This window comes from Podarcis raffonei, chromosome 18 (genome assembly GCF_027172205.1).
Source record: "Podarcis raffonei isolate rPodRaf1 chromosome 18, rPodRaf1.pri, whole genome shotgun sequence".
Taxonomy (NCBI): Eukaryota; Metazoa; Chordata; class Lepidosauria; order Squamata; family Lacertidae; genus Podarcis; species Podarcis raffonei.
In genome coordinates this window covers 2,073,415-2,087,542 of record NC_070619.1, presented here as the reverse complement: position 1 = coordinate 2,087,542, position 14,128 = coordinate 2,073,415, and the positions used below count along the sequence as shown (strand labels likewise).

At 47.5% G+C, this 14,128-nt stretch overlaps 1 protein-coding gene across 9 annotated transcripts in view; it reads right to left on the bottom strand.

Annotated features, from left to right (window-relative positions):
* The window catches only part of GATAD2A (GATA zinc finger domain containing 2A), a 77,088-nt gene that overhangs the window by 17,514 nt on the left and 45,446 nt on the right, over positions 1 to 14,128 (bottom strand). For 6 of the 9 annotated variants that reach the window (XM_053372583.1, XM_053372591.1, XM_053372584.1 and 3 more), the window contains exons 3-4: positions 10,840 to 10,985; positions 8,031 to 8,308 (exon numbers count right to left, since the gene is read on the bottom strand). In XM_053372583.1, coding sequence (XP_053228558.1) covers positions 8,031 to 8,308; positions 10,840 to 10,872 — 311 coding nt within the window. In that variant the 5' untranslated portion in view covers positions 10,873 to 10,985. The remainder of the gene's footprint in view (positions 1 to 8,030; positions 8,309 to 10,839; positions 10,986 to 14,128) is intronic. The other 3 variants (XM_053372588.1, XM_053372589.1, XM_053372587.1) reach the window with 1 other exon arrangement.

The following is a 14,128-nucleotide window of genomic DNA, read 5'->3' as shown; positions in this document are numbered from 1 at the left end:
CCGAGGGCGTACAGCTTCCGGGTCATGTGGCCAGCATGACTCAGCTGCTTCTGGCGAACCAGAGCAGCGCACGGAAACACTGTTTACCTTCCCACCAGAGTGGTACCTATTTATCTACTTGCACTTTGACGTGCTTTCAAACTGCTAGGTTGGCAGGAGCAGAGACTGAGCAACGGGAGCTCACCCTGTGGCAGGGATTCGAACCACCAACCTTCTGATCGGCAAGTCCTAGGCTCTGTGGTTTAACCCACAGCGCCACCCGCCCTCACTTCTTTCAGTAGACAATAAAACAAGCCCCTAGCTCAAATACTCTCTCACAGGCCCCCTCTTTATTTTGATAAGGAGACCTGATTCCAGAGAATAAGATAAATAAATAAATGGATGGATGGATCTAAACACGGGACTTTTGCTGCAGACTCAACTTAGTTTCCACTCGCTTGTTTTTTTGGTTTGCTTTTTTTAAACATCATTTAATGCATTTACATTCCACCTTTTTATCCAAGGAGCTCAATTCTTTCCTCACCCCTTATTCTACCCACAGAACAACCACCCTGTGAGGTAGGCTACCCTGAGAAGCAGTGACTGACAGACACCCAGTGAGATTCATGGCTGAGTGAAGGGATTTGAACACTGGTCTCCCAGCTCCTAGTCTGACAATCTAGCCCAGGGTTTCCCCAACTTGGGCCTCCAGCTGTTTTTGGACTACAACTCCCATCATCCCCGACCACTGGTCTTGCTAGCTAGGGATGATGGGAGCTGTAGTCCAAAAACAGCTGGAGGCCCAAGTTGGGGAAACCCTGGGCTAGCCACACCACACTACACTGCAGAAGAGCTCTTCCAGCAACCCTCAAGGAAGCAAGCAAGCGTTCCTGTTGTATCTGGCGGTAGTCACACTCTGAGCAGAGGAACCAAAACACATGGGCACAACTAACATTGTGCAATACAGAAAAGAGCCCTGCAGCTGAATCAGGCCAGAGGGGAGCCATCTGTTGGTTACAGTGTGGTGCTGAGAACACCAAGGTTACAGGTTCAATCCCCATAAGGGACAGATGCATAGTCCTGTATTGCAGGGGGCTGGACTAGAGGGCCCCTTCCAACTCTGATCCTATACTAGCCCACCCTCTTGTCCTCACAGTAGCCAAATAGATGCCCCAAAGGGAATCCCACAAGCAGGACTACAGCACAACACTGACTCTCCTCAGTTACGACTCCCAGAAACCCATATTTAAAGGTGTTTATTGCCTCTGACCGTGGAGCCCATTCATTTCAATGGGTCTACTCAGAGTGGAACTAACTCAGGTAAAACTTCTTTCTTGCAGTTGATGCAGATACTGGCCAATGTACAGCCATACCTCATGTTATGTTTGCATCCTGTTACGTTCTTTCATGTTATGTCCCGCGGCGACCCAGAAGAACCGGAAAGGGTTGCTTCCGAGTTTCGCCGTTTGCGCATGCACAGAAGTGCTAAATCGCACTTCACGCATGTGCACAAGCGCCAAATCGCACCGCGCACCTGCGCAGATACGGCGCTTCAGGTTGCACTCTTTTCATGTTGCGAACGGGTCTCCGGAACGGATCCCGTTCGCAACCAGAGGTACCGCTGTACCCTTCCTTGAAAACTTTTCAATTCTGGCTTGTGGTTTTTAAAGTGTCAGGTTTTGCAGGAATGAACTCTTGAGGAAGAAAGCAGTTTCTACCAGGCCAATGCCAAGTTGAGCAAACGGGGCAGACAGCTTAACGATTTCAAACAATGAAAATAAGGCCCTCTCTTTGGGAGATACCTGGGTGTGGGACGTCTGCAACATTCCAGCCTTGACTACAGAAGGGAATGTCCAGTCTTGATCACAGAATCATAGAATTGTAGAGTTGGAAGGGACCCCAAAGCCCATCTAGTCCAACCGCTTGCAACGCAGGAATCTCAGCATCCTCTTCTTACAGAGGGCCCACTATACCAGCCTGCTTTTAACAAAGGAGAGCATGCGCCTATAGTCTTCCCTGCCACAAAATACCGTACTATCAAGCAGAAAGCTTCCCATACCATTAGCTTCTGTTAAAACCCCCAGCACGCCCACCCCTCCAATTTGCGAACTGTGCAAGATGTTTTCTCTGATCCGGAACCTCTGCTACCTTGTGGGATTATTATTATTATTATTATTATTATTATTATTATTATACACCACCCTTCATCTGAAGGTCTTTGGGAGAAGAAAAGGCTCAGGAAATCCAGAGTGGAGTCCCTAAGGTGGTTGGATGGCGCCTTGTACGCCTCCTTCTGGCAGCCCAGCTGGCACCAAACCTCTTGCTCTGATTTCCTTTGGATCCCGCATCAGCGAGGCTAAGAGGGGGGTCTTGCTGTCTGGGCAGCCCAGGACCCCCAGACCCACGGCCCAGGCTTGCACCCGGGGGGGGGGGGGAGTGACTTCAGTGCTGCTAACACAGTGGGTTGGCTTCACCCCCTGTCTCCATTGCCTCTCGAGACAGATGGAAGCCCAAGGCAGCAGCAAGATGTAAATTCAGCCTGGGAAGTGGTCGGATTTTGGGTTCAGAAGCTCCTGGTTTGATGCCCAGAATTTCCAGACGCGGCTGAGAAAAAGAGACTCTCCATCCGAAACCCTGGAGAGTCGCTGGGGATCCTGAGCTGCACTCTTGCACAGAAAAAGAATTGGCCAAGTTTTAACCCCTTCTGCTATGTGCAAATTAAAATCTTTCGCACACGGTCACCCTTGTATAATCAGTTATCACAGCATCATCATAAGACGGTGAACTCCCCCCCTCCATGCCGCCAAAAAAGTCACATGATCCCATTGGTCATGTGGATTAAAAAAAAACAACCCCAAAAAACAATTCCTTTCCACATCCTGGAAAAAGTCATGGCAACCAACCGGTCGGAACCGGTTTCGTGACACATTTGCTTTCATTTTGTGGAGTGGGAAGTTGTTGTTGTTGGGGGGGGTCGGAAGGAAGGGAGGAGGAGGAGGAGGAGGAAGAGAAGGCGGAGACAGGTAGTGGAAAGAAAATGGAGGGGGTCGGAAGGAGGAGGAAAAGTCTCTCTCATTCAGACACATACAGAAAAAAAGGGCAGGCAGGCAGGCAGGCAAAGACGAAGAACCTTGAAAAACTTTCTGAAACCAGCTGAACTGTGAGATTCTGCAGAACCTGTTTTGTACACCTAACATTTTTTTTATTTCTGCATTTAACATCGTAATTCCTCCTGCTTCGTTTTAAGGCACTAATTTCATTGGCTAAGTTGCATCGTTTTGCATAATATCTTTATATATTTATTGCAGTGACTACCAAACAGAAACTTTCTATTCTTATGGCAACAGATATTATGATTATTATTTAGATTTGTATAAATTCATTAAATTTATATATCGCCCTTCATCCAAAGATCACAGAGGGTATTTTACAACATAAAACCACAAAATGCATAACATAATATACATATTTTTTTTAAAACCAAACCATTACTATATGTGGCTTCAGAGATTAATGGCATCCTACTAGGTTCAAGGAAAAACTTTTATTATCTACCTACTTTTATTTATTATCTACCTACTTACACAATTTAACGTTTCTAGGTGGGTTTCCTCCAACTAAGAGTAGACCCATTAAGGAACTTAAGTTAATTCGTTCCTTTCAATAGCTCTGCTCTCTAGCTAATGTTGGATATAACCCACAATGGATTTGTTTTCTGTATTGATTTGCATTATTTTAGTTTTTTTTTTTTACTGCAACGTTTATTGTTCATGTGGGTATTTCTATTTTTATATTATCATTATTTATTTTCAATGATTTATATGCCGCTTATTAACAACAGCCACTAAGCAGTGTACAGTATAATAAATTCTAAACAATGCAAATATCTATTATGATTACCATCATCATCATCATCATCATCAATAATTTTATATACCAAAAGGTCCTACAATGCAAATGATTTATTTTCAACAGTTTATGTACCACTCAATTACAACAGCCCCTAAGCAGTGGATAATAAACTCAAAACAATGCAAATAACTATTAGAATTACAGTGGTACCTCTAGTTGCGGACACGATCCATTCTGGGGTGCCGTTCGCACCCTGAAAAGTCCGCAACTAGAGCGGTGCTTCTGTGCAAGCGCGGAGCGCGATAGAGCGCTTCTGCACATGTGCGAAGCGTGCAGAACACTTCTGCGCAGGGGGCGGGCACAGTGAAACCCGGAAGTATACACTTCAGGGTTTGCCATATTCACAACCTGAAAAGCCGCAATGTGAAGCAAACACAGCAAGTTAGAAGAGACCCTGAGGATCATGCAGGAATATGTAGCTGTCCGGGGATCAAACCTGCAACCTTGGCATTATCAGCACTGCGCTCTAACCAACTGAGTTATTACTATTTTCAACAATTTATATATCACTCAACTGCAGCAGCCTCTACGCAGCAGCGTATAATAAACTCAAAACAATGCAAACAGCAGCAGCAGCTGAAAATGAAAATATCAGGGTATCCCACTTTGGGTACAATGGTGGGAACTGTATGCAAATCTAGGAAGACACTGCAAAGAAAAACTGTGCACAAAAGCACACACTTCTACTGCCCACAGCGCTTTTTAGGTAGGGCCTCCTCCCTTGCTCAAACGTCAACATACCGCATACGTTTACTTGGGAGCAAGCCTCCATCAGGTCCAGTGGAACTTATTCCCCCCAAATATTAAAGTCCTTTTTCAGGGGGTTGGGCGTTGGAGGAAGGAGAATAGAATGGTTGCATTGGAAGGGACCCCTGCGGGTCATCTAGTCCAACCCCCTGCAACAGCTGTCCAGGCAGCTTTTTTTTCTTTTTTCTTTTACTGCAGCATTTATTGTTCATGTGGGTATTTCTATTTTTAATATTATCATTATTATCATTATTATCATCATCGTTATTCATTTTCAACCATTTATGTACCACTTATTACAACAGCCCCTAAGCAGTGGATAATAAACTCAATACAACGCAAATAACTTTTATCTATCTACTATCCATCCATCCATCCATCCAAGCTGCTTCTCCATCATGCTGTTGGAAAGTTGCCTTGTACGGAGCCCTGGCTTCATTCAGCTCAGCCTCCCCTCCCCTGTATTGTTCACTTGGCAGCAACTGCCCAAAGTTTTAGGGTGTGTGTGTGTGTGTGTGTGTTTGTCTTCCTCAGCCCCCCACCTGGATATAAATCAGGATTAGAACCTGGGAGGTTTTGGGTACAGATGCTCTAGCACAGAGTTCAGGCTCCTGCCTTTAAAAGACAAGAAGAAGATTCTAGCCCTCATGGTTCTAGATCCAAACTTGGGTCTCCAGCTGTTGTTGGACTACAATTCCCATCATCCTTGACCACTGGTCCTGCTAGCTAGGGATGATGGGACTCGTAGTCCAACAACGGCTGGAGACCCAAGTTTGGGATCCACTGATCTAGAATCTGAAATCAGACAGGATGCAGAGTCAGACACTAGCTCAGTATTAAAGAACAAAGAATGGCAAGTATTGTCTCCTACCAATTACTGGTGGAAGCTGCCCAGGCGAGAACCTCGCCTACCTGGAGATGGCAGGGACTGGACATGGGGCATTCTGAGCAGAGGAACCAAAACTGATGGACACAGCTAACATTGTGCAATATAGAAAAGAGCCCTGCACGAGGCCTTCCTCTAAAAACGTAGCAAGGTTCCAGTCCCTATTGTTCTGGATACACAGCAGATTTGAATCTCCCTCCCAGGTCTGGACAAACAGGAAGAGTCATGTGAGTGTGTGCCTGCAGTAACTTATCTTGGGGATGAAAGAAGTCTCTGTGGAATCCTGGAGGTTTTTCTCAAACAGGAAGTAAAAAGAGCCCCCGCCTCCTCAAATAAAATAAAATATCTCAGAAGAACATCTTTGCAGAGTTTGAAATTGTGTGGTGAATAGTCCCTGTAGGGTGGGGTGTGGAGAACAAACGAACACACACACAAACAAACGACACACACAGAGCTCATCAGCATAACCTGTCCTCCCGGAAGATCCAGTAGGTCAAGGATCCTTGTTATCAATCCCAAATAAATCTTTTAAAATTCAGCACAGCCTTAAACGCTACCAGGCGTCAGGTAGTTTTCCAAGAAGGGCGAAGAGACACCTGGGCAGGACGGGGCAGTTGATATTAAAATTAAAACGTGGACCTTCTCACATTTCCATCAATTGTGCCCACAGAATAAATGGCTCCTGGGTTAAGAGTTTAAAAGAGCAGGGAAAGCGGAGCCTGCAAATGGCCCCCCCAGAATGCTGCTTGCTCATCACCAGCCTTGGAAAACACTTTTTAGAGATGGCCGCTGTGCGTGTGTCTTTTGGCCAAATGAAGGCATGCACTTAGAATCATAGAATCCTAGAGTTGGAAGAGACCACAAGGGCCATCGAGTCCAACCCCCTGCCAAGCAGGAAACACCATCAGAGCACTCCTGACATATGGTTGTCAAGCCTCTGCTTAAAGACCTCCAAAGAAGGAGACTCCACCACACTCCTTGGCAGCAAATTCCACTGTCAAACAGCTCTTACTGTCAGGAAGTTCTTCCTAATGTTTAGGTGGAATCTTCTTTCCTGCAGTTTGGATCCATTGCTCCGTGTCCGCTTCTCTGGAGCAGCAGAAAACAACCTTTCTCCCTCCTCTATGTGACATCCTTTTATATATTTGAACATGGCTATCATATCACCCCTTAACCTCCTCTTCTCCAGGCTAAACATGCCCAGCTCCCTTAGCCAAAACTTACAAAGAAGACACCATGCCACTCAAGAAAAACTGCAAACTGCAGCCCAAAATAAATAACAACCGGCTTTTCACCTAAGACTGGGCCCAAGATTCTCCCACTAGTCTGCTTTAAGAACATAAGAAGAGTAGGCAGAGGCAAACTCGGCCCTAACAGAACCAGTGGTCAGGGATGATGGGAACTGTAGTCTCAAAACATCTGGAGGGCCGAGTTTGCCTCTGCCTGAAGAAGAGCCTGCTGGATCAGGTCATCTAGCCTGTTCTCGCAGGGGCCAACCAGGTGCCTTTGGAAAACCTCAGGTAGGACCGGAGCGCAAGAGCAGCTCTCCCCTCCAATGGCCAAGGATGATGGGGAGTCGAACATCTGGAGGGCCAAAGAGGCTCCCCATCCCTGCTATGGAAGGAGGTCCCCTGGAGGCATCTTGGTGTTTTCCTGACCTAAGAAGTCACATTCATTCTGCATGCAAGAGACGGAGGAGTGCCTTTATTCAGACCAGGACCTCGAAAGACCTGCCCCCCCCCCGGGGGTTATACAGAGTCAGACCCTTGGATCCACGAGTTCAGAACTGCCCACTCTGACTGGCTGTGGATCTCGAGGGCTTCAGGCAGGAGTCTCTCTCAGCTATACCTGGAGAATGCCTCTCTTCAGAAGAGGAATTCGCCCTGAGAAAGGAGAAATGCCTCTTCTTTGATCAGGGACAGGGAAACCAGTGGCCCTGCAGATCTCATGGGAGGAATGCCTCTCTTCCGAAGAGAAATTCTTTTCTGAGAAAGGGGAATGGCTCTTCTTGGATTAGAGATGGGGAAAATGTGCATCCTCCCAGGTGCTGTTGGGACACCCAAGGGTGGTATAATAATAATAATAATACAGTGGATGCGCTCAGGTTGTGAACATGATCTGTGAGGAATGCACGTTTGCAACCCGCAGCGGCACGTTTGCACACACGCGGGTTGCGATTCGGCACTTCTGCGCATGTGCGACCGCCAAAACCCGGAAGTAACCCATTCCGGTACGTCTGGGTTTCAGCCGGTCCGTAACCTGAAAAAACACAACCTGAAGCGTCTGTAACCTGAGGTATGACTGTAGTAGTAGTAGTAGTAGTAGTAGTAGTAGTAGTAGTAGTAATAATAATAATATACTATCCATATACTCTGGGTCGCTTCCAGCACATATAAAAACACAGTAAAACGTCAAATATTAAAAACGCCCTGATACAAGGCTGCCTTCAGATGTCTTCCACCAGCTGTGTAGTTCTTTCTCTCCTTGACATCTACAGGCCACCTACCTTTTTGAGGTGCTCATGTCCACCGGCTCGTCTCCCGTCTGCACCTCCACTTTGATCGTGGCTTTCATCTCCCCTCCTTTTAACAGTCCCTGGATTCTCCCAGATGTGGGTTCACTCTTCACCTTGAGGTCTCCCCCTTCCGCGTTGGCCTCGGGGGCCCCCAGGAGCCCCTTGTCCATCTTCATCTTCTTGCAGTCCACGTCGTTCTGGGTGATCTCCCGCTCGAGGGCGCGCTTCTGACTTCGCGTCCGGCAAGCTTCTTCTGTCATTATGGTACTCTGATGGTGTGGGGAAGTAACACGAGGAAAGGAAAAGGGGAGGGAAGAGGAAGAAGGTATGTCATCCAGGCAGCACAGATCAGAGTATCACAATGTGTTGTGGTTTTTTATAATAGTAATAAAAAAGCAGCAGTTTGCACTAGCTGCTTAGGGAGTGCAAAAGGGGGTGCTCAGCTCTGTTTTAAGCAGCACTCACAACCCAACCCATGGAGAAATAGAAGAATCCGAAGTCAAAATGGGTTTTTGGAAATCAGGGGCAAGTTCACTGCAAGAAGATATGGAAACCCCCTACCCACAATTTTTTTTAAAAAAAATCTGCTTAATTTTGCTTGCCTCCCCCTCCCCTTTAAAAACCTGCCCGTTATCCTGAACACCTGCTTCTCATGACTGAAAGTTTCCAAGTCCCTCCTGGCACATCCTGGGGTTTGGAAAAGGCCTTGCATTTTATTTTTTTAAGGTACAGAGAACATGCCTTTTACTGCTAAAGAGATTACAGGCTTTATTCCGCCACTGGCCCTAAAAGCCACCAGAGAGAATGTCTTAAAGGAGAAGGGCTGTGGGGGAGCCATTCTCTGCCCCTCTCCCTCCCCACCGGTTTTGCACAGGAAGTGCTCAAAACTCGTGGAAGTAGTTGGGAGAGATTTGGGGGGCTTTTAAAAAAAAGTTTTTAAAAAAGTGGTGGTGGGGTGGAGGGTTGCATTTTGCCCCCACCCTGGGGGGCCGTGTGTTCCCTCTCCAACTGTACCTGCAAGAGAGGCAGACACACACACACACACACACACACACCAAACCTCTTCTGATTTGGGGGTTGGCGTGGCGGGGGCGGGGAAGGGCAGGGAGCAAAGAGCTGAGTCAGTTTGTGATCCCATGACATCACTGGGTCCACACATGACCCTTTCCCAGGATTCAGTGGGAGAGACAAAGCACTTTCCAGAAAACCGGTCTGAACTGGTTCCAGACAAGAAGGCTATGTGTTGTTAACCCCTCGCAGCAGAGAGAGCGCGAGAGCGGCTGCGGCCACCGTCCCTGAATCTGCTTGTGGGTGGGTGGGGTGGGGCTGGGGGGCTGCAGATGGGCATTCCAGAACACAGAGTCCCAGGGAAGAAACGGGAAGGGGGTGGGGGAGACCACCCCACGGCGTGCTCTTAAAGGGGCAGCGCAGGTGGTGGTCAGCCGGCCGGGCTTCAGAAAGCCATTTTGGAGAAGCGGGGTGAGACGGGGTGCCCGTAAAAGACAGATATGGAAAAAAGGGGGTGCAAAGTCAAGGACTAGGGGGTGTGCAATAAACACCATGAGCCCAGCCCCCAGGAGAATCACCCAGCGGGGAGTTGGCAAAGAAAAAGCAACTTTTCTCCAAACCAGGAAGGTGGGGGGGGGGGAAGGAAAGGCTTCCCAGGATGCATTGCACAGAAGGAAGAAACTTCCCCCTCCGTAAAAAAACAAGGTGGAGGCAGGAAAAGAAATGCTTTTGCCGCAGGTGGCCTGTCCCTGCAACGGAAAACCCTTCCAGACTTCACAGAGCCGAAGCAGCAGCGCATTTAGCAAACCACGAGGTCTAGGAAGCTGCTTTGTCAATTTGGGAGAGAGCCAGGATTCTCTGGCATCCAGCCTGCTGCCACCGGCTGCCAGGAGTGCCAACCTGAATAAAATATTGAGGTGGGGGGCAGGTAAGCCCCACCCCACAGAATCAATCACATGCTGCGGTGCATGGACACCATTTGAATGGCAATGCCCATCAACTTTGGAGAGGGGCGGCCCCCTCAAATATTCTAGGGTGGGGGCCCAAGGGACCTTGGCCCCTAGGAACTGGCTCCTCAGATCAAGGGGCTTGCCCCCCCCCTGCAGATGGTGTAGGGACTCCCCCCTCCCTGCAGGCAGCATAGCCAATGGTTAGGAGTGATGGCAGTCGGAGCCCAACATCGGGGGGGGGGGTTGCAAGTGCTCCCCATTCCCAAAGCTCACAATTTGTCTGCAGAATTGTGCACCCTTAGAGAGCTGCCAGTGTGTTGTTTGTTTATTAAATAGGTACAACACCCTGCCAGGGCGGTGGACAGCACAAAGATGCAAAACAGAAGCACAAAATGCGCTATGAACAAAGTTGTGTTTGTGTGTGTGTGTAAACACCTTGCACAACCGGATCCCAGCAGGACTTTAGGAGGAAGGAGAACTGGACCTACAGCGCTCCTTCCTAGGGGTAGGGAAGCCGCAAAACTCCTGGGCAGAGACTTCTTTCAATGGCCAAGGAGCCTTCCAACTCTGCAATTCTATGATTTAGTGGTTAGTCCAGCCTGCAAACTAAAGGAAGAAGAAAACCTCACAACCTTTGTCAGTTTCAGCCTAGTTGCCTCTCTGCAATTCTTGACTCGCCACTTGCTCAACACCCGCCACCCCTTTCCCTGTCTGTCACAATAATGGGGACAGGCCCTTCTATCACCTGGAAGACAGGAAGTTGGGGTTTGTTTGTTTGCAGCCCCAGAAACGTTTTTTTTTAATACCCCCAACCGCCTTCCTTTAAAGAAATGGAGACAAACCTGGTATAATTCAGGCAGTGTCTTTTCCAGCATGGGGTGCCTCGTGACAGAATCCTATCACATATTGACATAAATTCACCTCCTGCTCGGAAGAGAGGCGAAGGGAAAAGGAGCTTGCGGGAGAGTAATACCGCTTTCTTTCGCCACTGCAGGGAAGGTTATAAGGGAAAGGAAAGAAAAAGCAAAGGGTAAATTTCAGTTTATGAAGGTGAGGAGAGCCCTGCAGCTGGCTAGACCAGAGGGGAGTCCCATTGAGTCCGGCATCGTGCCCTCACAGTGGCCAACCAGATGCCCCCAAACAGAAATCCGCAAGGAGCAGCAACCTACCCAGCGGCTCAGCCAGCAACTCAGACAAAAAGAAATCAGCTATACAGACATTTCCATACATAGCTGCCACTACAGCCGCCAGAGCAAGTTCTACCTGCTGCCCGAAAATAAAGGAAATCTTTCTTGATCCTGTGAGTTTTGGGCAACCAGCTAACTCTGCGTGCAAGCAAACGTATTAGGAAAGGGGCGGTTTGCAACACATTAAAACATCAAATCAAACAATCCAGAATAAAATAAATTCAAGCTTCAAGGAAAATATTTCAGATCCTTCTAAGGGACCCCAGTTGCCAAACTGGAACCCAGAGGTCTCCGTGTGGTCGCAATTGGGACAAGTGGTACAAGTGCATAAGGCAGCTTCCAAAGTTCCTATTTCCACCTCTGATGCAGGGATATTGAGGGAAGAGCTTTGGGAAAGGGCATCACCCTCACCATATGGACAGGTCTACACGGGAGGAGGCATGCTGATTCTTTGAACACGTTCCTTGTTTACCCAAGCATTTGGTGGTGGCTGAAGAAGACTGTTGCAGGCAGCCCGAAGACCACTGGATAGAAGAATGCTGTAACAGCTCTGAGATGTTTTTAATTGCAATTGCTTTAAAAATGTTTCAGCTTTATTTCTGGATTGCCCATCTCTCTGCTGCCCTGGGCTCCTTCGAGGGGAAGTGGTGGGTTGGGGTTATGACAGGCGCAACTGGCTTTGTGGCTAGCCCTACCTTGCAGGGTCGCTGTCTACAGCAAGGACAGGGATGTTGAAGCCTGTGGGGGGTGGGGACAAGGCACTCTTCCCCTTGAGTGTTTTTGTCTGGTTGGAGTCACAGTTGGAAGGGACCACAAGGGTCATCTAGTCCAACCCCTGCAATGCAGGAAGCTTTTGCCTAATGTGGGTTTCGAACCCACGACCCTGAGAGTAACAGTCTCTCAACCAACTGAGAATTGCCCTGGAATCCCGATCGCACCTCTCGCTTGCCTGGATGCATGCAGAGGGGCATGTGAGAGTCCATGTATAGAAACTAGCTTGCTTTCTAAAAAATATAAATGTCATCTGAACAGAAGCAGCAACAACAACCTGCAAAGGAGGGCCACATGCACAGACCTCTCTGAGCTCCTTCTGGAGGAAAGTAGGGGTGCAGGGAGGATAAACCGAGCAAGCCAATGAAAAACAGAAAGCCACTCAACTTAGCATGCAGAACGGCAGCCTCTCTGGACAAGAACCAGGGCTGTTGCCTCCAGCACTAATGCAAATCAAAGGCTACATCTTAAGGAAATGGGTCTCCAGAGAGAGCAGGATGCTGGAGAGGCGAAGAACAATCCCCACTAGACAACCTAGGAAAAACATCGGTGTGTAAGGAAGGCAAAGAGAACAGGACGATTCCACGGCTACCAGTCAGAATGGCTGCTGTTCTGCCAGCATGGTCAGAGGTGGTAAATGCCTCTAGATCAGGGTTTCCCCAAACTTAATTCTCCAGCTGTTTCTGGACTACAACTCCCATCATCCTTAGCTAGCACGACCAGTGGCCAGGGATGGTGGTAATTGTAGTAAAAAACAAACAAAAACCCACCAATAAACAGCCTAAGTTTGGGAAACTCTGCGGTCTGGATTCCAGTTGTCCTTGTGGGCTTCTCATGGGGGCATTTGCCTGGCCACGCTCAGGACAGGATGCTGGGCTAAATGGCCTGATCCTGCGGCCGCAGGGCTCTTTTTATGTGGCGAGCGCTCCATGCGAGTGCAAATAGCTTGCGCCAACTTTCATTTACAAGCTTTTCAATGTCAAGTGAAACAAAAGTTTCTTCCGCCTGGACCTTTTTTATTACACTCTTCCTCCCTTGATCCTTCATAAACCCACCCTTTCCTTATTTATTCTGTTGAATCAGAACCGTAGAGTTGGAAGGGACCCAAGGGTCACCTAGTCCAACCCCCTGCAATGCAGGAATCTCAGCTAAAGCATGGAATTGTACCTGTGGACATACTGAAATATGTATTTTTTTTAAAAAAAGGAAGGCCCCCTCCTCTCTCCAAGTAAACAGAGTAGTATTCTTGGTTGTAATAATAATAATAATAGTAATAATAATAATAATAATAATAATAATAATAATAATGATGTTATATATGTTTTAGCCTTAAAGAAAAGCAGAAAATAAAAGTTTCTCTCCTTTATGAAACAGGTCCCTTAAAAAAAAAACAACCCAACACATTTTCCCTACATTCCTAGAATTATTTGGAAAAAGAAAAATATCAGATATTACAGCTCATATTCCGGAATGTAGTTGTCTTCAGTTCTACTCAGAGTAGCTCTTTGAAAATAATGTTGGGCAGGACAGTGCAATCCAGTCAGGTCTACTCTGAAGTAAGCCCTATTAAATTTGCTGGGGCTTACTCCCAGGTAAGGTTTAAGGATTGCAGCCAAACTGTAGGTCCATTGATATCAACCAACCTACTTACAGCAGGACTCAAGTTGAATAAAGACTGACACTTATTTTAAAAGGCAAGTTCTATTTCATTAACCTGATATGTATGCACATATATATATATGCTATGTCTGAAGAGAGAGAAATCAAGTTGCATTTTGGGATTCTTTTAAAAAGGTGTGTGTGTTTGGAGTCAAAGCTTTAAAAACAAAACAAAGGGGGGGGGGACTCCACAGAGTCGAGCTTTGAGCTGCAGCACACGAAGGGTTAAGCCCTGCCATCTTCATGCCATTCACTGATATGTCCATTAAGGGTGTTACATAACAAAATGGCAGACCTTAACCCTTCCTGTGCCACACATCCCCATCGCTTGTCAGTCACAGGAGCCAGGCTGAGTTGAAAGCAGCATGAGGACACAACCAAAATACAAAAAAACCCCCAAACCCCGCCTTCTTCGGGGGGGTGAGTGTAGAGAAATGGGGAAAAGAAAGGACAGTGGGTGCTTTAAGGAACCCTACCATGCCTGCAAAATAAATAAATAAAAGTCGGGGGTGTG